This window comes from Hippopotamus amphibius, chromosome 13 (assembly GCF_030028045.1).
Source record: "Hippopotamus amphibius kiboko isolate mHipAmp2 chromosome 13, mHipAmp2.hap2, whole genome shotgun sequence".
In the NCBI taxonomy this organism is placed as follows: Eukaryota; Metazoa; Chordata; class Mammalia; order Artiodactyla; family Hippopotamidae; genus Hippopotamus; species Hippopotamus amphibius.
The window spans coordinates 47,530,963-47,556,808 of NC_080198.1; the positions used below are offsets into that span (position 1 = coordinate 47,530,963).

At 48.2% G+C, this 25,846-nt stretch overlaps 1 protein-coding gene across 2 annotated transcripts in view; it reads right to left on the reverse strand.

Moving 5' to 3' along the window:
- ITGA9 (integrin subunit alpha 9) overlaps positions 1-25,846 on the reverse strand; it is a 338,515-nt gene that overhangs the window by 67,687 nt on the left and 244,982 nt on the right. For both annotated transcript variants that reach the window (XM_057705604.1, XM_057705605.1), the window contains exons 19-21: positions 12,147-12,233; positions 8,882-8,961; positions 1,473-1,562 (exon numbers count right to left, since the gene is read on the reverse strand). In XM_057705604.1, coding sequence (XP_057561587.1) covers positions 1,473-1,562; positions 8,882-8,961; positions 12,147-12,233 — 257 coding nt within the window. The remainder of the gene's footprint in view (positions 1-1,472; positions 1,563-8,881; positions 8,962-12,146; positions 12,234-25,846) is intronic.

A 25,846-nucleotide genomic window follows, 5' to 3' on the forward strand; every position in this document is an offset into this window, starting at 1 on the left:
GGCTACGTAAGATGTGGTTAAGAATTCCGGTTCAGTTTGTAGTGATGCTTTCAACGTTGCCCACATAAACAAACCTCAAGACGAGACAAGCCAGACTTACTTAAATTCCCAGACAAATAATGGATTCTAGATGAGATTCTGCACTTGCCTAAACACAATAATGTAAGATTTTTGGTACCAAGTCTGAATGGATAGCAATTCACCTATTTTCAACTTAAGTGTTCCCAGTACCACCCAGTGGCAAGAGCTGGTTCATTTAAACGAGCTCCTTTTATGTTCCTGGAAAGATCAGAGGTTGACTCATTTGTTTAACTGATGGCTTTGTTGGGGGCTGTTAACACCTCACAGGGAGGCCTCGGAGGGCCTGACAACGGGATCAAGTGAGCCTGTGTTTTCTCTTCCGTCCCCAAGGACGGAGCTTGGTCCTGGGGATATACTCACTGTGCCCCTGAGGAGAGAAGTAAATAAACTACATGGTTAAAAATAGAGCCATGAACAGAGGCAAATCTGTGTTAATTTGCAAATATATTCCACCAATGCCTCACGTCTCAAGAACGTGATGAAAAAGGACAAGAGGCAGGACCGCCCACCGGAGGCTCATTCCTGACACTCAGCAGAGTGGGGGAGCTTTTCAGGGATGGCTCCGTCTGCAACACATTAACTTTTCTACTGTCAGCCAAGGCCGGGACCCAGAAGCACTTGAAAACTGAAAAATGAGAAACTTTGAACCTCCAGAAAGTTCAGCTTGCCTGTGGGGCAAGGGTTCCACAGGTCCTCATTTGATCTAAACTAATTGTGCAAATCCCTTTTCCACTATCAAAGAAGTATGAGCTCTGTTTCTGAAGCCGGAAACAGGAACTGACTTCTCATCTTTCCAGGCCTGGGTTTTGGCTGAAAACCACCCCCTGGTTGTTTTGGGTCCCTGCTGCCTGCAGCCCTGAGGACTTCAGCTGGGCAGACCGTGTGGCCGCTGTGATCGGCCCTGCCTGCTGGCTCTGTGTAAGGGTCGGAAACGCACAAAGCCAGTGCTGACTTGAGGCTAATCAGAAAGCAGCCCAGCTTTCCTGGGAGGCAGCTGGGGCATTGGGACACATCTGGCTGTAACCTCTGGCCCAGCAGCCTTTGGCTGAGATTTTAATCCCAGGAATCAAGTTGCCTGCTACCCTGTGGCACTCTGGAGGGGGTGGGTCCTGGGAAGATGTGCGTGTAAAGGTACACAGAATGTTCAAAGGAATTATGGGGCTTACGCTTGTCATCACACTTCTTGTGTTACCTACCAGGTGGGTGGGTAGCTGGGAAAGAGGAGAAAATAAGGGGGAAGGAGGGCACGAGTCCCTGCAGCGAAAGCTTCATCCTGCATTTCCAAGCCCGGCAGAAGCGGGAGCGGCAGGGCCACTGGCTCCTGGCCACACACGCAAACACAAGAGGGGCACAGGGTTCTGCTCCAGGCAGCCTGTGTCCCGGCTACTCACCCAGTGATGGACGTGTCCACCTCGTGCATCAGTGGCACCATCAGCAGGAGGGTGTTGTCGTGCAGGGCCTCCGAGCGCTCCACGTTGCCGCTGTGCGGGGAGAGGGGAGGGGACGCCACTCAGCAGGGCCCACCAGCAGCAGGCGTCTTCCCTCCCCGTGACAGCTCCCCGATCTGCACCTTTTTACCCTGGGCTCTGGTTTCGGTCCCTGTGTGGCATCACAGTGCTCTATGGTCTCCGTTGTGCTCCCCCCACAAAGACCTAAGGGCAAGCAGTGTATGGGGGAGGCGGCCCCAGGAGACACCGGCGGGGAGTGGAGAAGGGAGACAGAAAGGAGGGCAGGCAGTCAGGGCGTGCGATCCAGGAGGTCAAGGCTGTGGGCAGCTCGGCTCGGTCTGGCCGGGGAATTCTGGGAGGCAGCGTGGCGCACCCACTCCAATCTTCCCAACGGAGGCCTTGGGAGCTGATTCACTGACTCCTGAGGCCTGGGGGGTGGGGTGGGGGTGGAGGGGGCATGAAATCCCTGGTACCTGCCCAGTGAGTACAGGTGAGTGGGGTGTGGCCAGAGAAAGCCTCAGGCAGAGGGGCAGGTGCTGGGAGCTGTCCAGTGTGTGTGGTGTAGGTGAGTGCTGAGAGGTGACAGGTGGGCACCAAGAGTGTGCGAGCTTCTGCAAGACTTGCTCCATGAATAATGGACCAGCAAGGTTAGAGCACCGCAGCCGGCAAGGGGTTTGCTGGACTTGAGCAGCTATTTCCCATCTAAAGGCATCACCTATCATCCACGGACAACCAAGTCCAGGAGAGGCGCCCTGGCCAACCCTGCCCTGATAAATATCACGGGCGCTCCCGTTACGGACTTCTGGCTCCGGCAGGTTCACATACGGGCCTCCCCCTCGGGCTGGTGAAGCGCAGAATGGGCAGTCTTGCAGGGCCATTCTGGAGAGGTGAGTGCACGGGGGCTGATGCTGCTGAGGGCTACCACGGGCCAGGCACACTCCTCAGCATGACCGAGCGGGGTCCTCAGAGCCACTCCAGAGGGAGGGGCTCGCCCACCCCTGACACGTAAGGAGCAGCTCAGACAGATCAGGCAACCTGCCCCAAGGACCCACAGCAACCAGGTCAGACTCCAAAACCGGTACTTTTCCACTGTGATGGCTTCTCCTGATGCCAGATTTGGGAGGGCTGGGGGTGGGGAGAGGAAGACGAGAAGAAAGGAGGAGGAGGAGGAGAGAGGAGACCTGGTTTCCCTTCACTACTTTATGAAATGTCAGATGTGAATTGTGGTCATGACTGCAGGGAAGTGACCACCTTGGGAGAAAGCATGGCTGTTGGGTACATGTGCTGAACCCAGCCCTTACACTTGGTTCCACCATACAGAGCGAACACGGGGTCCCAACTGAAAGCTAAGTTCACCCTCCAGGGGTGGAACATAAGAGTCCCCAAGACCCACAGAGGTTGGGGCACAGCTCATCCGGACTGCTCCCCACCCATCATTCACTGAACCTGTGCAGAGTTCCTGCCGGCTCCCTGCCCTCCCTCTGCCCCCACTGCCTTCCTCTCCCCACCAGCGCGTGCGGAACGCAACCCTGCTTCAGTAGTGCACGTCCCCTCTCCTCCTCTCTCCTATTGTTCTGAAACAATGGTGCTCTGTGACTCTGACCCCTGGCTCCTCATCTGTCTTCCGCATATGGGGTGACATCCATCACAGTTTGCAGAAGCAGCAAGATCAGCTGCCCACCCAGCCTCACTTCCCTGCCCTTCCTTTCCCACGGGGGCAATAAAAGCTGTACAATCACTGCTCAGGGCAGACCAGAGGTGACTCCTGAATGGCTGGGGGGACGGCAAACCTGGGCCTGCTCCCTCCCCCCACCCAGCATCCCGCCAGGTCTGAGTAATCGGTTCCTGACGGAAGCGCCACCCTGTGCCCTGCCATTTGTCCAGCCACCTGTGGCTGCTGGCAGCTCTGGCCCAACAGTCACATCTGTCATCGGGTGACCACTCCAGACTGAGTGAAGTTGCAAAGTTGAGATAAAAAGACTGCACATCAAAAGGCCCGCAGTTATCCTGCAAGCTCGTGACTTGGGGTGATGCTCGTGGTCTGCAGAGCCGGGGTGCTGAGACAGGAGCTCTTGAGAAACTGTTTAGTCTCAACTTTCTGTCCTCCTAAATCTACAAGTGGGCAAGAGATCTTCAAAGGGTGGTGACGGGAAGAAAAGGACGATTGGTATTTTAACTGTGGCCTTCAAGATAAGGAGCTTTAAGGATCTTTCTGTCACAGTAGGGAGTCAAGTGCTATGGGTGCCTTGTGGGATGGTAAGACCAGATTGTCACCAAAGTCTTCAGAAAAATGGGTGCCTGAAATATTCTGCTGCAGGTTTAATAGATAATACAGCTTCCTCAACATCTGTGATTCAAAGAATTAGAAGATTCTGATATTTAATTATTCAAGCTACCAGTACTAGGTGTTTCCTAATGCTGTATAGAAACATGAATGTACATAAAGGGATGTTCTTTAATTTAGTAAGTTATTAGCTTTTCTTATGTGCCCAGCACAGCATCTGGTAAATAGTAGGTGCTTAATAGATGTGTGTTGAGTGAAAATGTGCCCAGCATAGAGTAAGGGACTATGCAGAATAATCACTTGTTGAGCCTTTAAAAAAATCCCAATGCCCAGATCTCACCCCACACAAATTAGATGAGGATCCCTGTAGGGTGGATCAAGCACTGGTAGTTTTTAAGGCTCCCAGGTGATTCCAATGGGCACCTAAGATCAGGGCACCATTGGTCTATGGACATGAGATTCTAGTAAAGATTCTGCCACTGTGTTGTTTGCTCCCCTTCTTTGACCCCTCTGATTAGCCCTGAATGGGATGGGGAGGTAGGTGGAGTTTCCTCCTTTTGACAAGCAGAAGTCTCTTCCATGTCACATTTCCTGCCCAAAGGTTCCTTCCCATGAATGTCAGCTGTTCCAGGTGTTGGGAGACCCAGACAGCACATTGATAGATCTGCCCAACAATGGCGAGTTTTCTGTGGACCCCAGAAACATCTGCCCCCTTTCATTAAATCCAACAGTCTCGGGCTCTGTGACAAGCCGTTGCATTGCATCACTCCCCTCTTCAAAACCTTTCAGTGGCTCTCCACCGCCTGGGGAATGCAGGTGAGACTTTCTGGGCCCTCTGTGGCCCAGCCCAATCTCCTCTTTCAGCCCCACCTTCCTTCTCCTGCCCTTGTATGTTCCCCACCCTTCCTCTGAGATGGTTAGGAATCCCCAACGCACTCCAGTGCCCACCAGCCACATCAAGTGACAGAGCAGGCTGTGCCATGCACAAGCTCACTGCTGTGCCTAGGCTTCCTCAGCCCCAACACAGACTCCTCTGTGTAAATGCCACCTCCCCAGTGAGGCCCTTCTGGAGTCTAGCATTGGGAACAAAGTCTACCTTCCCTACGCTTTGCACGTGTTTCTATTAGATCACAGCCATGCTTTATGTAAACATGAATGATGTGATCTTGAAAATAGTGTGAATAAAAACTAATCACGTCTTGCAGGATTTCAAAGCTAGCAAGCTCAGCCAATTGTCATCCGTGTTGAAATGCTATTACTCCCGCAGCAGTGCTACCCTGACAGCGGGAGCTGTGCTGCACTGGAAGGTTGTGCAGGATTTCGGGGATTGCTGGGCTGTATTTTAACATTCACTGTGGTTCTTAATTCCATCTGCTTTGCATGTCCTATTACAATATGTAGGATATAATATTTGTTCAGTAAGTCCCAGTAGTGTAAACTAAAGGCCAGAAAGTCATCACCTTTGGAGTGGAGGTTGGATACGACAGCACAGAGTCAAGAGTGTCAAACAACTGCCGTGATGTGCTGCGCTCTCATTCTTAGGAGAAAGAACATTCTCTAAAATATTAAAGAAAATGCTCATAAAAAAAAAAAAGACAGTACCATTAAGTGCAAAACTATGCTATGGTGGTAGTGGATTGGGGGCGCTCTGAAAATGTATGCTTCCAGCTTCACAGTGGTTCCCAAGGGAGAATTAATCTTAATTCTGAGTTTTAAATAACATTGACACGGAGGAAGGCCTCCAATGAGAAAATAGAATAAGACAAAGCCTCGTTAGGTGTGTGCACCACCAGTCCCGCTGCTGTCGACTGTTGCCTTATATTTGCTGGGGCCTGACCTGAGCGTCCCAAATGCTGAGTGACTTCAGGCTTTGGGGGCAGAGACATTAATTAGTAAGAGGCAAGAATGGACCATGCGTGATGTTGAAACATTCAGCACTTGGGAAGAATCTTAGTCTAACCTTTGAATAATTGGTGTTTTTGTGAAAATTCAAGAATCACTCAGGCTGGGGTGAGTATGACAGGGTGTTAAAATGCAAGTTTTGGTTGAGGCATAGTAGATGGCAAAGCTCAGAGGAAAGCACTAAACCAGGATTTACTATGTCTGGTGGCAACAATCCAAGCTTTAACATCAAGGATGTAAGAGTCGGGAGAGGAGGATTCTTGGAGACAGATTTTGGAGAAAACGGTTTCTGGTTGGGGGAGGGTGACTGCCTTTTAAATCAAGCTTCAGGGGAACTTGATCAGGACAGTCAGATGCAGGCCCAGGAAACGTGAGGGGAAGGGGCTGCTGGCTTTCCCCTCCTGACCCCACAAGGACCACGTGCCTTTCCAGAGACTGTCAGGGCAAAGATTACTGAGTAGGATCTATATGCAAGAGCCAGGATGGGGTCACCTTCAGTCCTGTCCTGGGGCACAGTCTTGGCAGCAGGAGCTGAAGGCATCTCCAGCTACCTAGAGGCTGAGGTTGGAGGATGTGATGAGGGAGGAAGCACAGGTGAGCATCCCCAGCAGTGGTGGGGCGGGGGCTTTCCAAAGGGGAAGAGCCAGTTCTGCATACCCAGACTGAGTGAGTGCACAGCAATGTCTGCTGAGTGAGACCTTTCCTTATCACCTTTTACCTCTCACAGCCCCTGGGGGGCTCTCAGGAAAAGGGGGAGGACCACTAGAAGCACCACTGGAGGAAAGCTAGACTTTCCTAGAGAAAGGCTTCCCTCCTGCACCCTTGCCCTGGCAGAGGGGAGGACGCCTTAACTTGAAATTAAATTTTGATTATTTCATGGGACAGGAGACATTTTGATTACGGATTTGTGAATTTGCTTTGAGGCTTGAAGAGACCGTAGGACTTTGCGTTAACCAAGAGTGACCTGAGAACACGCAAGACTGTCCTAGGCTGTCTCCAAGGACAAGGAAAGAACAAATCCCACCAAGTGGTCTTAAAAAGAATAGGGATGAAAATGAAGTTGCTTCATGCTTGCCAGCGAATGTGCTGCCTCCCTCTGAAATTTATGCTCATTTGTTCATTATCTGACCCCTGCTGCCAGCATACTGCTCCCCTAGAGAAGAGCTTTTAGCAGCTTCGGTCCCTGCTGTATCTCCCCTTGTCTCACACAGTGGCTGGTTGTAGTAAGTGCTCAAAGGTTTGCAGAATGAGTGAGGGACAGTGCCTGTCCTGGGCTGTTCTGCCCTACTCCCCTTGCTGAGCTATGTCTTCTGCGTCCCTAGACTGACCCCGTCTTGATGTGGTTTGAGATGGAAGACTCTCTCTCACTCATCCTGGCTCCCCCTCAGCTTCCGCTCAGTGCTTTACACTTGATGGACATGCACAGGGTTGAGAAGAGTGGTCCAGAGCAGGACCCCTTGCTCTACCTGGGGGTCAGATGCACGGCTGAGCTGGCACCCGTTATCTTGCACGACAGGGCTCATCTGAAGAGTCTGGAAGATGACCTTCCCTCTAACTCAGAATGTGGGACCAGGAGCTCCTTCTCAGTGCCTGAGGGTGCTGTCCTCCTTGGAGGAAGTCTTGGGTTGAGCACCCTTATTTCAGAGGTGACCATGTGGGTGGGGGGGCCTTAGTTTTGTAACGCTTAGCCCCTTGCCTCACTTTGCACCCCAGATCCAGTGGGTCTCCAGTCTTGGCCGCATGCTAACCTGTGGGGGCACAATCGCCTTTCCCTGGTTGACTTGCAGCCCCTAGTTTCATGGTCTGCTCATCAAGTGTCTGGCCTTTCATTTTCCCAGCCTTCATTAGCTATGAGGTTCCCGATTTTGTCACCTTTTCTTCTGTGGATCTTGCCTGACCTTGGGCTTCAGAGTGTTTGGTTCAGATCTCCAGACCACCTCTGGGGTGGACTTAGATCTCCTGGCACGAAAGCTTGGCTTGGAGATTAAGGCAACTAGAGATAAGACACGATTACCGAATGCCTGATCCTTGATCAGACTCTGGACCGGTAAAAAAAGTGGCTACAAAGTCATTTTTGGGACAATTGGAACATGGACTAGAGATTAGATGACAGCATTGTATCAGTGTTAAATTTCCTGAATTTTATAACTATACTGGGGTTATTTAAGAGCATGGCCTCATTCTTAGGAAACACACCTGGAAGTACTTATGGGTGAAAGAGGCATGATATCTGCAACTTACTTTCAGATGGTTAAGGAGAAAAAAATCATACAGAGAAAGAATGATAAAATAAATGAGGCAGAGTGTCAAGACTGAGTGACTCTGGATAAAAGGTATATAGTAGTTCTTTGCACTATTCTTTGCAACATTTCTGTTAAGTTTAAAATCACTTCCAAATAAAATAATTCCAAATAATTCAAATAAAAAGGTTGCCTTGGGTATCCAGCCTGTACAATCAAAGCCTGTCTCTCCCTATTTACTCACCTAAATACCTCTCTCCCCATTCCAGCTATCAGCCAAGTGCTACCCAGATGGTACTTCAAGGCACGTGTGGATTCTGGCTTCTGGAGGTAGCCCATGACCCCAAAGTCCCTCTCAAGCACCCTTGGCTCTGCTGGAGAGAGAGAGGCAGGAGCGATGAGGGGAGGCATCGCTACTGCACTGTCTCCTTCCCTATCTGTCGATTCGGCTCCTAGGACAAGCCCTCTCTTGAGGACCATCTCTTGGGAGCCTCCACCAACAGGCTTGGCCAGGCCCTCGGGCTGCAGGTGCTCTGTCCCCGCATCAAGGGATGCTGGGGCACATCCATGAGAAGCCACTGACCACAGAGGACCCACAGAGGACATCTGTGAACCAACCAGCCACATAAGCTTGGGCTAGAATCCTGACCTCCCTGGGCCTGTCTCTCCTCAGCTGTAAAATCATTACCTCTGACTGGATGACCCCCAGTTCTTCCCAGCTCTGTCTGATCTGGGGTCTGCACAAGCAGAACTAGACAAGCACCATCCCTGAGAGACCTGATTCTACGCAGCAGTTTGGGGCTTTATCACTGAGCAGTTCCTTCCTCTTCCACATTTTGGGCATCATCATCAAAGCATGACCAGGGCGTGACCTTTCTTGGTCCCATAAATCTCTCATCTTTGGAAAAAATTTAAATCCCCCTTACCTCTGGGCAGCAACGATGAAGCTAAGAACGTCCTCTTCCCCAGACAGGTGGCTTGTATCAAAGATCACGCTGAATTCATACTATGGGAAAAGAAAGTGACATTTGGCATCCGCCAGCATTCCAAACTTAAACGCTACAATCTTCTGCAGTTTATGACCTCTGGATGCTCGTTTGCACGACAAGCTTTATTTTTTATGCATTTCTCTCTGATGGTCAGGCCAGTGATACAACGTTAGCAATAAAACCCAGTCCAGAGCCCACTCTGGCGAGAGGCATGCTGTCCTTTCCAGCAACTGAGGTTCTCGTTAGGAAGCGATACACTTGAACTCTTAAGCCAGGACTTCCTAAATTTCACTCACACACCATCATCCCAGTTTTTGCCACATCTGCTTATCATATCACCTGTGATATGTACTTTGTATTTTTACTGCCTCACCCTGTTTAAAGACTATTTTAAACAGAAGAATGTATATCACGATCACAGATGGGAATCCAGGGTCACTTGCCATAAAGAGGAGGTCATCATAGAAATAGACATAATGGAAACAAAGTGGTGTTAAATTCTGTTGCCTGCTGAAGGCTCTGAGCCTAAGGTCTGTTCTACTTTGATGAAAGGGAGATTAACAACAGATAGGGATGTGTTAGAGATACTGTAGTGCTACTGGAGAATTTCTCCTGCAAGAGGTTAGGATTGAAACAGTGTTGAAAAGGTAACACATTTCTCACTGTTAGAGTCAAAGTGGTTTACTGCTGTGTCCACGTATCACCTAAAATCATCTCATGAGCCACCTAAAATCATCTCAGGTACTCCCAGTGGTGAGCACCCTGTGATTCGGGGGACACTGCCCCAAACAAATGGTTTTCACTATATACACATCAGGCAGGTGTGGGAATCAGAGAGGACCCCTTGGGTAGGGCTTATAGAGCCAGGCTCTACCACAAACTATCTGATCTTGGCCGAGACACTTGATCTCTTTGCATTTCAATAAAAATAAGAGGGTGGACAAAGTGATCCTTAAATTCCATCAAGTTCTGAGAGTCTATGACTTATCTGATATCTAAATATTTGGGTTCCTTTATGACAAATTCTAGGCAATGGTCTAACTTTGCAACACTCGATTCTACTGAACTGAATGCTACCTTAAAGTAATGCAGGTTGGACCATGACATTGGACCATCAACTAGAGTGGACACCGGACATCCCTTTCTAGACAGAAATTTCTGTTTCAGTGAGACCTGTAGGCTTACACGAGGGTGGGGGCGTGGAGACAGAACAGGAAACAGAGCTGGAGGACACAAAGGAAGGGAAAGTCAAGGGTCTTGTTGCAGCAGAGCATCTGAACTGGCAGGAGCTCTGAATTAAACGCTCTGAAGATCAAAGTGAGGTGAGGAGCAAAAGATTTGGGCTCAAAGCCAAAATGAGAGCCAGAGGCCTGGGAGAACAAAAGGTCAGGCTGGTCACGAGAGCAGAAACATATGGCCAGCAAAGTAAGCAGATAGTGTGGTCATGAGGCTTAGCAGGTGGTCTGGAGCCTGACGACCCACAGGGTCTGAGGGACAGGGGAGGACAAGCCGGGCTGTGGATAGAGGGAGCCCTATCCCTACCGGGTTGCTTCTTGGGCTTTCTCCAGGGACTCATTCCCAGAACCCCGCCTCCCGGTTCAGCCTTGCTACAGGTCTTCACTTCTGTATGTGGGAGGAAGGTAGTGACATTACCAAGCTGGAAAAAAAAATCAATGTCCAACATCCATACTTAAGTGGACTCTATGACTATTTAGAGAGAGAATGAATTTTAACAAAACTTAAGGCCCCAGAAGTCAAGATGGCTTTATTTTCATTGCATTCATCTATTCATTTTCTCTTTATGGGAAATGATCCTGGATCCATCTGTGATAGTAATATAAGTTTTCCTTTTAAAATATCTTTAAAACTAGCAAGATGCACCTTAGGTTTCATTTGGCATGGAGGCTAGATTTTACAACAAAATGGCTACTTTTAAAGTTTTTCAATTAAGTCTACTTTCTGTTGCTCAAAAGGTTTCAATGGTGTGTGTGTGTGTGTGTGTGTGTGTGTGTGTGTGTGTGTGTGTGTGTGTGTGCACGCGTGCACCATGTTTTACTATAGGCACTGATGCCCCGGGTTCAGGGTCTTCCTACTACATCCTCACCCCACCTGGAATCTCACAGGACTTGGCCCATATTCTGCCAGCTTTTCTAAGCGTAGCCACCTCTCGAGGCTTCCCTTCTCCTGAGATGAATGTGGACACACGAGGTTCAGAGCCAGAAAAAGGCTGAGGAATCACAAAGATAACAGCCACCATAGTCTGGAGCAGGTACATTCAACGAGGCCGAGGGGTTCAAGTGATTTGCAAAGAAAGGAGCAAATCTTCCCTACTAGAATGTCCTCACAACAAGTTTGAAAAACAGCTACTCCGTACTGGGACCAAGAAGCCTTGGAGATTAAAATGATCCGATTCTATGATATAGGCAGGAGAAAAGGATTAAACGTTCATTATTTTTTTTTTAGGGAGGGAAAAAGGTAGACAGGGAAATATGAAATTTCCTTTAAATCATAGCAGGGAAAACAGCTTCCATTTTAAAAGGCAGACCTGGTCTCTTAGAGTCTAGTTTTGCCTCCAAAAATCACATCTTCTACATCTTTGCATCTCTGTATGATGATGGCATAGACCAGAATGCTCCATGAATCTCCGAATGTGCTAAACCATATTATTGCCTGAGCTTAGAAAATCTGGCTCCTTATAAATACCAAAGTGACTGTACTTTTTTGTACTTTTCTGAAAAAATGAAGTGAAATACAATTATTTATATTTTAAGAGGTGTCTTCAAAAAATTGTGAATGCCCAAGGGGGTGACAGCCAGGACTATAAATCACCTAGCCCAGACCACATCTTCTCCTGTGTTGTCTCAGGGACTCCAAGTGGCATGGGATATCCCAGAAAAAAAAATGTGAAGAGGCCAACCAGATGGTGCTTGACCACGTACAAAGGCCATGGCGTGTGTCTCACATCTGAGGTATGTCACGTGGATCAAGGGGAAAGACCATGTGTCCACGGACCCCCCGGAGCAGACGTGGAGATGGCCATGGACGGGGCTGGCCACGCCCAGGCAGGGCTCTGCTGGCCACCCCGGCTACTGAGCGGGGCAGGGGTATGGAGGAAACCTCAGGGAGGGAGTTGGCCGAGTAAGTGGCTGGAGAGAAGGGCGGGGGGCCGCCGCCGGGGCAACGCCCCAGCCCTGCTCCTTACCTTCGCCTTCGACCTCATGAAGGGAAATCCCACACTGCATCTGAGGAAGTCCAATTCCAGCAGTTCACAGGAAACGCCCGTTTCCTCCTGAAAGACAGAAAGCACCAATAGATGGGCTGGCTGCACCAGGACAGGTGTGTGGAGGAGTCCCAGGGAGGCAAATCCAGACTTCTGCAGACATGGTCCTTCTTTAGGGACGTTCTCAGACAACGGCCTCTGTGGGCTGTGCTGGAAGGAGGATCCCTGAGACGCCAAGTCCCCGGTCCTCTTCTGACTGCCCCCCACCCCCCACCCCCGCCGGAAGTTCCCTGGGAAGACCGCGTAGAGGACAAAACCACCCTTCATTCTTAATCAACGCCGGTGCCCTCCTGGTGAAACGGGCCAGGCCACACGGGAGCTGGACACCTCTTTAGGTTTGGGTTAAAAGGCATCAAGTCGCCTTTCTGGCCCACACCCTAATCCTGCCTTTCAAGATCTTATTAGTTGAAGAAAGACAAACACTAAGAAAATCACACCAAGGAAAACACAGGGATTCCTTCCACAGCATGAAGCAACGAGGGCTGAGCTGCAGCCCGGCAAGCCTTCCCAGCGTGTGGGTGGGTGCAAGGGCGAGGAGAGGCTTCCCGGCGTAGCTGGCCTGGGCTGGACTCTACAGACAGGGTACGAGAAAACCAGGAGAGGGGCACCTGGACACATGGTTTACAACCAAGGTCAAAGGAAAGCAGGAGGCCCTTCACACCCCAGAGGGCCTTCTGAGTCAATGAGGGCAAATCAAAACTTCCAAAGGGAGATAGAATGTTTGCAGATTTTGGAAAAGGAGAAGGCATAGCACAGAACTAGCACTTGCTGAGTGTCTGGGAAGCTGGGGCGCTGGAGTTCAATAAGGTCATTTGACTTCCCCAAGGTCGTTCTGGGCTGACCCTAAACCTGTCTCCTTCCCCTTCCAGACCCTGATGTTCTAGAGGGGGTGAGCACAGCCCACAACACAGCGGCAGCCGAAAGGAACCAACCTGTGGATTCTGGCCCTAAAATGCCAGCCATGCTCCCTCCTCCGATCTCCAAGACCTGCACCTCAGCTCAGACCAGCATTTCCAGTCAGATAGATGGGAAAAAAAATTTTTTTTAATTTTGTGTCCGATCAGGAAAAAAAATGTGAGCACTTACCACAAAATACTTCCTTAGTTATAGGTTATACACATACACTACTATACTAATATGAACATAATCAAACACACAAAACGTAGAAATGTCAAAAAATAACTCATCTGTGGGATTAGAAGTCAAGCTAATAATCGGGGGGTAGTAAATGAAAGGGAGTTCTTGGGGTGCTGGGTATGTTCTCAGGTGTGATTGCTGTGGAAACTCACTGAGCTGGGCACTTAATGATTTGTGTACTTTTGTCTGCTTTCTAAACATCAATAAAACTTTATTTAGAAAACAGCAACAAAATAACAGCAACACAAACACCCCAAAACACAAGGAAAGAAAAGATAGAAGATATATGAACGTAGGAGGAAACTGTAGCTTATCTTTAGCAGCCAATCTAGATTTCCAGTGGGGATAACTGATCTCAGTGACGGTAAGTTTTCTAGCGGTTCTCCACGACCTTAGTTAGCAGCCCTCACATGGGCTTGGGACCTCCTGCACCAGAATGGGTTGGGAGCGTACTGAAAAGGACAGATCCCTAGGCAGGCCACACCCCAGCGGTCGGAAGAGACAACTGAGTAGGCTCTGACTTGACTCTAGATTGTGGGGCCTGGAATAAGCATTTTCAATATATGGTAGGTGATACAAGAAGTGTTCTGCTCTGCAGTGATTTGGGAGCCACCGTTATGAGTTTTCCTCTCTTTGGTCCATTCTACAGGCTGCTTGAGGAATCTTCTTCAAATGCCTCACTCCACTGGGAACAGAATGAAGCTCAAAATCTTAACACTGGCATCCATTTGGCTCCTATCTTTCTGAGCACATACATTACTATTCCACAAATATCCTTTTCTTGGTATCATTTCCACCCTGTTTGTTTAAGTTGTTCCCATTGTCAGGAATACCTTTCCTCAGCCCTTCCTCCAAGGCTTCCTTCGCCCATCCTGCCCCAAACACTCATGGGTGGTAAGTTCCCATATGTCACATGGACATGACATAGGATTTGGAATGGACCCTGCGCGTCCACTGGGTGGCTGAGTCATCACATCACCTCCCACAATCAGCACTTATGACACAGGTCTGGATGACGTTAGTCCCTGTCCTTGAAGAGTTCACAGCTTAGAAGGGGGACATCTCCCAGCAAAGAAACAGACATTTACACGGCAAAGTGAGGGGCTGCTCTTGGAACCTTAAGGACACACACTGGCAATTTCAATAAGGAAAACCAGAGAATAATTTCTCAAATCCTGTCTTAAGAACTGCATGGCTCTAGGATTGGTCCTAATGATTCACTATTGGTGGCCTCTTGTCACCATCCTCTTCCTCATATTCCCCACCCAAGAAGCAACAGCCACAATTGGCCCAAGTAGAAGCTACTCTAAATCCTAGCTAACTGGCCTGTGGGCGTTAGAGGCAGTGAGCCCAAGCCTAGGTGACCTTCACTCCTTGGGACAGTCCTGGTTCATGTCTGTCATCCAGGCGTAATTACCCTTCAGAGCCTCCTAGCATATACATAAATTACATTATTCAACCCAGATCCAAACTCCTTTTGTAAAACTCAATATCTCACTGGAAATCCCTTTCAAACAAGGAAAGAGGTTTTCAACTTAAGGCAAAGGCATATCTGTTCTTGAAGATTTATTGCCCTGACAACGTCTTCAGGTTTTACATGGGTGTGAAGGACTGACTGAGGCTTTAAGAATTTACTCTGGAACTGGAGGGGACCTCCATTTCCTTAGCTTTGATCTAAGACTGCTTTTGATTATCCAAGAGCTGCTGAACTATCTTATTTCTGTTAATTCCAAAATGCAAGAAAACAACATTTACACCAGCATTTATTGCATTATTCCAAGTCTCTCTTCCACCCTACTCAGTCTAATAGAAATGACAGAATTCCGGTTGGATCTTGCAGGCAGACGTGGGGGACAAGCGAAAAGAGTGAAAACCAAAGACTTCCGTGGGAGTGAGAGCACTCAGCGTAAGGCCATGACTCACACGCTCTTGGACGTGCCACAGGGAGCAAGGTCATGCAACTCCCTTCTGTGCCTGTCGGCACCAGTGCAGCCCTCCCAGGGCCATGGAAGTCCCCTTGACTGAAAGGTTTTAATCCTATACTCTGCTCTCCACTGCAGTTATGAGGGAGAGAGACCCCCCAGAGCATGGTCTTCGGCAAACACTGTAACTCCCGGTGTGGATGGCGTAGGTGCTGCCCCCAGAACCCCTTTACTAGATGGCTTCCAGTCCCCAGCTGAATGGGAGCCGCTTTGCCTGGGAGGTTATAAAACCCTTCCTCTGCAGCCTATAACTGACATGGTGCAGAAGGTCACCCCCTTGCCTCAAGGTGAGACCAGCTGTGCTGTGTGACACATGTCCCAGAGCCCCCATGGGATCAGGCTGAGAGCACATCCCTGTTTGCCTCCGTCCTCTGCCCCATTCTGCTCCCTTCACTCCTTTTCTCCCAAGAGCATTTCTTTCTTCTTTTTTTTAAAAATAAATTTATTTATTTGTTGGCTGCGTTGGGTCCTCTTTGCTGCGTGGGCTTTCTCTCTACTTGGGGCGAGCGGGGGCTACTCTTCATTGCAGTGTGCAGGCTTCTTATTGCAATGGCTTCTCTTGTTGCAGAACACGGGCTCTTAGGTGAACGGGCTTCAGTAGTTGTGGTACACAGGCTCAAGAGTTGTGGCTCGAGGGCTCTAGAGCACAGGCTCAGTAGCTGTGGCACATGGGCTTAGTAGCTCTGCAGCATGTGGGATCTTCCCGGACCAGGGCTCGAACCAGTGTCCCTTGCATTGGTAGGCAGATTCTCAACCACTGTGTCACCAGGGAAGCCCCCAAGAGCATTTCTGTACTAAATCATTTGCGCAGGAATCCTCATTTCAGGTCCTGCTCCGGTGAACCTGACCTCAGACAATACTCTTTATAGATGAAGCTGCTAGCACTGAGAGCTTCTGGAAAGTACTGGGCATTTATTCCCTGGGTGGGGGTGGGGGGCGGAGGGAGTCAACGGAAGGAAAACCTCATATGCTAATAAATGCTGTCCAAATCCATACTAACCAAGAAAAAACTTTCCAACTGCAGGTTATAGAGTCGGCATAGCTGCCCCCATCAGTGGAGCACTTCACCTCAAAGCAGCATCAGAACCTCCTTTGCTCTGGTTTTAGATCACGCCTGGGGCATAACCTTAAAAATCAGGGTCTTTACGGAGCCAGGTACCAACCCCCCACCTCCACCCCTCTGCCTATAGTCAGGCAGGCACCCTGAAGGCACAAGAAGTCTCAGGAAACCTTTAAAAATGAATTTTGGGATGCTGTGGCTAAACTAAGCTGTGCCCTGGCTTCAGACAGCATCAGAAATAGTGCTCTAGTGAGGGGAGAGTGCTTATAACCTCCGCCAGGCAACTGGTACCCACCAGGAGGTACACGGGAGAGAGTCCAGGGACTAGGCTTCTCCTTGGCTCTGATTCCTTTCATGCTCCAACCACTGCTCATACTGCTTCAGCTTGGAAAACTTCACTTCGGCACTGTCGCAAGACATGAGCACCAGCTCTCAGCTGATGGGGAACGAGGACCAGTGAACAGACTGTTCACCCTTTGTCCCTGATTGCCAGGCAGTGTAGAATCTGATTACCCAATTCAAAGGCAGTGCAGATCTTCTAAAACCTTGCCGCAAAGGTGCAGGCTTTCATGAAATCAATGAAAGTGACGTTCAGAAACTGCCCAGACCACTCAAAGCCTCTGATAAATCTGGATCTGGCAGAGTTATTTCAGTTAACTGTTGAAGAAGTCGACGTTATCCTGGGATGATAACACTTGAAAATGCTTCAGAAGATAAGGATTTAAATTTAAAAGATCAAGAGAAGCCTTTGGGAAAAACATGCCATCGTAAAAACGACATTTTTTGTGATTGTCCTAAAAGAAAAGGCAAAATACGAAGCAAAGAATGTTACCTTATAACAGGGAATATTCACATGCCAAAGCTGCCTATCCAACACTCAGTTACTTCTTCTGTTTCAGAAATTAATGCACTGCTATTTTAAAGATGCTAATAAAACAAATAAGCTTTTTTGGGGTCTAGGATATCCTTGACCATTATATAATAATTACAATGTACGAGAGCTGTTAAAGTGTAGAATAACATAAACTTATTTTCATAATCTTTAGTTTCATTTTTCAAGTAAAGTCCCAATCAAAACTTAAAGAAAAAATTTTACTATGAAATTTTGGACCCTGTTTTAAGAAGATTCACAAAACTGGCCTTCTTCCCAGTCCCACTTTTCCTTGGCTAGCAGGGACAACCAATCTCAAAAAATCTATCAAGGTTTCTCCCTGGAGATTCAGTGATTTAGTTTAAATTTTATAAATTATTCTTATTATGTTTTTTACTAAGACACATTACTCCCAGGATGAGAAAAACATCAATTAACATTTTTTTAGAACACGAGATGAAAGTATACTTGGTGTGTGCGTGTTCACCTCGTTATTCTCAGCACCGGGTACTCAGAGTAGCTCCTGAGTCTGCACTTAGTACTTGAACAAGCCTTGGATCCTTGGGCATTCAGTGAAGGGACTGTAAGAGGCAGCTTATTTGCTGGTCTGCCTGGCATGGGAGACGCTTGCCTTGGCAAAGGCCCTCTCTTTTCCAGACATACCTTGGATGTCCTGGCCCCGGGAGTTTGGCTAGTGCAGCCAAGCTCCAGCCCTGCTTGTAACGTGCAGTGTGGTTGGCAGGAAGAATCAGATCATGAAGTTAGTGAGCCTCCTTGGCCTTCAGGCTCCCTCCTCCCAATCACACAGCATTAGATTTTATTCTTGTGCCGCACTTTCTCTGACCACCAACGCGGCGCCCTGTGCCAGCAGCAAAGCCGCAAATCGGGCAAGGCTTACGCTGGGCGCCAGGGCGAGTGTGAAGGTTAACTTCCTATTGGCTACTTCCTCACGTGTTTGCCAAACTGAGATGACCCTTCATGTTCTATGTCTGACTGCAGTTTGGTCTTCACCTAAGACCCCTTTCCTTTCTTCCAGACATGTGAGGTATGACCCCCGTGAGCTGGTAAGCTCTGTGTGAACTCAGTTAATAGAGAATTCAGGTAAATTTTGGAGGCACGTGATCCCAAATTCTCTAATTAACTGAGGAGTCAAAGGTGAGCAGGGATTCTCAATAACCTGGCCCAGTGAGTTAACAGAAAGTGTTTATTCCCAGGACATGCTTTACTGGCCCCACTTAAGGATGAGTCAGCCTGCCTCACCAGAAAAAACAGTGCTATTCCCAGAGGGGAATCCTTTGGGACAGGGCCCACGGAATTCCTCCGAATGCAGAACATCACACGGGCTTGCAGCATAGGAAGTGCACACGCTTGGGCATCGGTGTCCCCGTTTCGATGATTGGCTCGGATGTGACACGGCTATGTGTTGCCAGGCAAGTCAGCTAGCCCGTCTATCAGCCTCCATGTCCTCACCTGTAAAATGAAGCCCTAACACCTGCTCTATAGGCCTGGTGCTGCCAGCGCAGATGGGTGTGCAGATGGAGTCCACAGGTGGCCCCTACTCAGTAACAGCTTGTTACGTGCCAGGCAGCGCCTCTCTTTATGCCCATTTCACAAGGAGGAAAGTGGAACACGAAGTTATAGCACCTGCCCAGGTGTTCCTAGCTGCCAATGTAAGAATGGACCAGAGGAGGCCTGGGGTGGGGAAACAAGGCACAGACAAGGTCCGCTCGCCTGCCTCCCTCCCCCCACCCCCCCGACCCGAAGAACCCGCAGAAAGTGCCCCTGAGCGGGTGGGGAGCATAAACCCGATGAACCACGCATGGCCCTGAAGGAGCCGGGGGCACACGGGATTCTAGAACAGATGCCAGTTACGCCTGACGGCCTGGCAAAGCTGTCACAACGGTTACAGACCTCCTGCTGGATAGGGGCTGGCAACTAACAGTCCGCGGGAACAGAGGCGATTACCCGCACACGCGGGGGGCTGTGGAGGAGCCGGCCCAGGCGGGTACTACAAAACAAGCCCCGTTTAAAATTTTGTCTAAACCCCCATTTGGAAGCAAAGGCCCAGACTACGCTGGGCTTTTTCCTTCCAGGCTTAAAAAAGCGAAGCAAGCAGGAGCTAGAGTCAAAGCAAACATTTGAGACAGATGAACCATGTAACTGTTAAAGCTAAATTCCCCTCCGAAGCTACGGAGTGTTGAATGTGGAGCGTGCACGTTGCACAGCCCTGCACCCATCACAGGCAGCAGGAGGTCAGCAGCCCCAGGGGGACCGACTTTCTGATCAAAGGGGCGACAAGGGAGTCTCCCCCCAAACAGTCCTCTTGGCCCTTAGGATGCTGCAAAATGAGTGAAAATAATATAAGATTCCATTTTAAAAAAACCAACACAAATGAGAAATGACTTGAATAAGCGGTCGTATTCCTGTAACAGGCCCGTCCTGTGCATTACATGAACCCTATTTAGAGCTAATCTTTACATTTTCCCAAGAAGGCAAATCAGAACCCTTCCCGAAACGCTGGTGCCTGCCCCCTTCGGGATGACAGGAAAACAAACTTAAGAATCTAAACAAACAAATAAATAAAAATAAATCCACCAGCTCTACCTGAAAAGCCCAAAGTGAACAGACCAGTGAGTTGTGTCTTCTAAGGCTTAAGAAGTAACCAAAGTATTTGATTTTCATCCAGGAAGTTTTTCCTCCTGTTACATAGAGGCAAATGAGGCAAATGACTTATTCCTAGATTTTTAAAAAATGGTCTCTATTCTTAGATTAAAAAAAAAAAGCATTTCCAAGAACCTGCAAATTCTTGAGCAACATACTAAGAATTCAAAGTTGAATTCCATCTCATAAATCAAACTATTTTGATTTTCTATCATTCCTTTCCTTTGCCCTACAGGCTGGCTGAAAACTCTGCAAGGTGCTGACCACTCCTGAAATGACTGGAGAGAGTTTAACATCATGGCATAAAAACAATTTATGAGTGGTGTTTGGATGAAAAGGTTTTGTAGGAGTCAAGTGTGTGAGGAGTACTTATTAAAAGCCTGGCCAGGAATCTTGATATTAGAAACGTGCTTACAGTGAAGAGTTCCATCCCACCTACCAGCCCACTTATACTCGCGAGGGCTCAGAACTCATCTGTGAAGGACCTTGCTGCTCAAAGTGTGGGCCTTGGACCAGCAGCATCAGCATCACGTGGGAGCTTGTCAGAAATGCAGATTTTCAGGTCCCACCCAGACCTGCTGAGTTAGAATCTGTATTTTAAGCAGATCTCCAGGTAACCTCTGTGCACATGACCATTGGAGAAGCCCTGCTCCACATCGCTGACCTACCTACTCAAGACACATGATGTCAACCCATGGAGACCACCTTCCTGTGCTCTCTGCCCTCCAGAAAAAGAGGTACACAGCCGATGCTATCTGAGGGCTACTGTCTGAGCGAGGACACACTTTTCTGGAGGTGGAGATCCACCCACTGACATGTCCCTTGTCTGGGTGCCCGCTAAAGCAGACTCTGGGACAGGATTGGGGTTCAAGTAGTTTGGGAGGTGACCTTAGGTGTTCCCTGAAGGAGTGGGGACGTGCACCCCTAATGGATGAGAAAGTTGGGCCATCTCTTCACCAACACCTACCTCTCCCTGGTTGAGAGTTATTCTAGGGACCTTGAACTTCCGTTGGCCACTGATGAAGAGATGGGGCCTGAGAGAGGACCCCTCCCCCTGAAAGTGCAGCACCCCTGCAGTGCTCTGTGGGCTCACACAGCCCTGTTTCAGGGGGTACCTGCTTATTCATCTCTCCCCTCTGGTTGGCACATCCACTTTGCTACTTCTAGACACATCTCAGGACTATCCTTTTTCTTTCCTTGCTGCCACCTGCCACACAGGTCAGCTCCAATCTCCTCCCACCTAGGCCAGCATAAAACAGCTTCTTTGTGGACACCCTGTTGTCAGCTGTCCCCAATCTGGTCTACAAGCTGCCCCAGGTGAATCTTACACTATTTTGTTCATTTCTGCACAAAAGCCTTCAAAGGTTATTATCAGCCACACTTGTCACTGATTCCTAACTAGGGTTTGCACTGGAAGCACCTACAAGCCAGAGATACCATGCACAGCTGTGCAGGCTGTTCATCACTGCACAAGAGACCTGGCCGAGGGGGCAAGGGGCTGAAACCCACCCCATGCTGCTCTCCCCAAGCCCTGCGCCCTGGCAAGAGGCTGTGACCCACCAGAGGGGGCACTTCTCTGCAATTTGTATAATGATGCTAGATAGACTGTGATGATTTTGTGGAAAGTTTTGTAAAAATGTCCCCCATGGGAGCCCCACTGAATCAAAGCACACAGCATGGGCCAGCATTTGCTGAAAGCTCCCTGGGTGCTTTCAATATGCACCCAAGCTAAGAACCCTCAGAAGTTAGGTTACATTAAAAACCTTGTTAAAGATGCAGATTGCAGGGCCCACCTTCCAGAGTGGGTCGCTTTAGAGCAGAAGCAGGGTCAGGAAATCTGGATTTTGAATCCAAGGCAAACATTCTATACCAGCCTTTGAAACCCTGGCCCCAAGGGCTAGCACAGTCACTGCCATTTTGGGGGTAAAGAGATGGAGACCCAGACAGAAGGGAAAAAAAGCACTTTTCCTGGGGTTCAAACCCTGGTGAGGACAGACTATCTTCTTTTATTATGGCCCCCCCTGCCTGCCCTCAGATTGGAGCCCTGGCCCCCATGACCCCAGGGCAGTGACTCAGAGAGATGCTGTCTACAGAGACCAAGGCCAGCTCCCACATGGGTGCTGGCCCCCTGCTGCCCTGGAAGAAGCCCATCCATCCACTCAACAAGTGTTTCTTATTTTGTCTCAAATGGGAAACAGCTTCCGTAGAATAATTCTTATGCATGAGACACATATGTTTTCTGTTATGTCTTACATTCCTTGTTCACGCCCTCGCTTAATAATTATTTATTAAGCAGCCTCGATGTCCTGCACTGGATCACATGCCTTTATAATACAGTCCTTGCTGTCTCCACGGGATGCTCCTAGCCTGGGAGGAGGGAGAAGGACCAAGCTGTTGGAAGGAAGACTTCTGTGATGAGTATTTGGGTGAGGTGTACTCCCAAGGCTAAAACTGGTCTCTCTTGACAAGAGAATCTTCATTCCCCTCAACCTCACTGCCATTAGTACATACTTTCATTATTATTACTCATTATTACTACTGCTGTACCTTTCCTTTTAATTAACTAAAAACATCTACAAGTTCTTTAATTTTTCTTTATTTTTTTTTTTGGCCGCATCTCTCAGCTTGTGGGATCTTAGCTCCATGACCAGGGGTTGAACCCGCATCCTTGGCAATGAAAGCATTGAGTCCTAACCAGTTGACCACCAGGGAATTCCTTACAAGTTCTTTAATTTATGGCATCCAAGACTGACAGTGATTTCCCAGACAGTCCCATTAGTGGGAAAATTTAGTTCATCATGCGAACCCATAGGTCAAAAGCTATTATGACAAGAGCCAAAAATACCCTTTGTAACACGGCAAGAGCTAGCTGAGATTAATTACTCTTGTTCAGAACTGTTGTCTACATTCTATGAAGCCATCTGATACCAAAACCAGACAAGATGCTACCAAAAAGAGAAAACTGTAGGACAATATCTTTGAAGAATATAGATGTAAAAGTTCTCAACAAAGTATTGGCAAACCAAATCCAACAACACATAAAAAAAAAATCATACACCACAACCAAGTGGATCCATCCCAGGGTCACAAGGATGGATCAGCATATGTAAGTCAATCAATGCGATACACCACATCAACGAAAGAAAAGACAAAAACCACATGATCATCTCAACAGATGCAGAAAAAGCATTTGATAAATTCAACAACCATTCATGATAAAAACCCTTACAAAAGTGGGTACAGAGGGAACATATCTCAGCATAATAAAAGCTATTTATGACAAAGCCACAGCCAATATAATACTCAACAGTGAAAAACTGAAAGCCTTCCCACTAAAATCTGGAACAAAACAAGGATGCCCACTCTCACCACTTCTCTTCAACATAGTATTGGAAGTCTTAGCCACAGCAATTAGACAAGAACAAGAAACAAGAGGCATTCAAATTGGTAGGGAAGAGGTAAGATTTTCATTATATGCAGATGACATGATACTATATATGGAAAACCCAGAACTGTTATCTAGTGTACTAAAGGCCTGAGAACAGGTCCCTGTAGTGGGTGCAGGACCTGTACTCTGTTATTAATTTCCTCAACAGATGCTATTAGACTAACCTCATGTGTCAGGCATGGAGGGACACAGGCATATCCCTGTCCTAAGCAAGCTTTTCTTTTAAATACCAGACAGAATAATTGCCTTGGTGGCTGATCTAACACAAAAACATATACTAGCTGAGGGTTTGAGCTTTAGGGAATGCCCAAGAAAAAAGGGCAGAGCCAGGAACATGAGATGTATCCTTTAGTATTCAGACTGTGCACACATCAGAAAAAAGCCTGACGCCAAGAACCTCCAGGGTCAATACACAACCACAACAATTACCAGCACTGAATTAAGGAGGATGCACAAACATAAATAAATGCTAAAGTTATGTGTCCTTTTCATAAAGTGAAGAACCAAACAGAGACAGGTTTTGTTTTCTAGGATGATACCTGGTTTTCTCTGTATTTGGTTTCAACATTTTCAATTAATTGGTTAGTTGTTTAAAATGACTTACAAAGAGGAGGAGTTGCCTTTGATTATTTTAATAGTGAGGTTTTAAATTCAGACTCATTAGACTTGTTTATGAAGAATTTATGATTTTTCCTGGTTCTTTAAAAAAAGGATGGGCTGCAGGTTTATAAGACTGCCTAAGCCCTGGTATGTGTGTTCTGAACTTGTTGGAGTGAACCACAAGGGTGAGTCAAAAATTATCCGCACTCTAGTTATATTAAAACTTCTGTTGGCCGCACTGTCTTCTCAGCACTTTCCGTTCAAGACTACTGCCTCCCCAGTCACTGCTGTGCAGGTGTGAACGTGTTACATCAGTTCATTTGTAACTGCGGTGGATGCCCCACTTGTGACTTTCACAAAAGAAGAGCAGTGTGCAATGATATGTTTTTTGTGGTCTGAGGGTGTACCTGGTGCCGTTATTTATTGAAGACTTTCTGTGCAGTATGGAGAAAGTGTTTTGTCGCAAAGAAGTGTGTATGAATGGATAGAGAAGTTCAAGGAAGGTCGCATAAGTGTCAGCCATCAAGAAGGAGCCGGATTCACTTCTGACGAAGAAGTGAAGACAGCGGTGCATTCGTGGCTCGCAGCTCAGCCTAGGACATTTTTTAATGTGGGAATATGAAAGCTTGTTGACAGATGGACAAAGTGTATTGAAAAGCAAGGAGATTATGTCGAAAAATGATGTATTTGTCTTTCCTAAAAGTTAATTAAAATAAATTCTACAGCCAGAGTGCGGATAATTTTTGACTCACCCTCTTAAGTTTAGGATTGTGTCTGAAGCGGGCTTGGTTGTGGGGGGAGATAAATGGACTGGTTTATTTCTTCCTTCCCAGGCTCTGAGTCTTCAGAAGCAAGTGATGGAGCAGCATTTTCTGTCTCTCCCCCACAGGACAGTTTCGCTCATTCTCTATTCTTCTTTGGAAAGTGTTTCACTTGTCTTGCTTCCCACGCTGGTTTTTAGTTCTGCTTCAGATGGTGAGATGGACACACACAACCTCGCTCACAGCAGGGCATGGGGAGGCTGGGGACATGTGCTGGCGGGGCTCCAATGTGGGTCCCCACCAGCCTCTTCACCAGCCGCCGGCACCTGGGTGTCTGTTGGAGGAGGGCCCTTGGGCTGCTGGAACCCTCTTTGCCTGTGAACATGGAGAGATGGAAGGGCTTGGGAATTCAAACCCCCTTCGGGAACCTCCAACCAAGCTCTCTGGTCCCTGACTGGGACCCTCTGAGGTATGACCTATATTGTGGACTGTGTCCCAGTTACTCACCTTCTTCCCCCAACCCTGCCGGACTTTGATATCCTACCTTTGCTTGGCCGCCTTCCCTGGCCCCCTCATGGTTTCTTCTGGGAACACATCCCAGTAAATTACTTTGAAATGATGTCTCATCTCAGGATGTCACTCTAGGGAACTAAGACTGAGAGAGTGGGAACACACCGTCGCAGAAACAGCCAGTTCCCCTCCTCACTCGGGGCCCGCAGGTAGGGGCACGCCAACCTGGCGTCAGTGGAGCATTTCAGGCTTTAAGCGAATGGCCTCCTGGGTCTTGGAAACCTCTCACCCTCTCTAATGCACGATGCAGGGCAGAGCTGCTTCCCTGGGACTGCCAGTTCTAAGTAACCCAGGATCTCTTAAAACAAAGAATTCCAGCCTCCAAACGTCAAGGATGCCAGCGAAGATGGCTGTGCAGACTTGCAAGAGTCACATATTGATTTTAATTCACTTAAGTGCCTCTTAAATATGGACTCATTTAATTATTGGTTTCTCTTGGTCCATTTGGGAAGGATGCCTCCTGCACTGTCCATGCCAGGCTGCAGGCAGGGGCTCTGAATGGCGAGTCGAAAGCTGTTCTCCTTTTTACAGA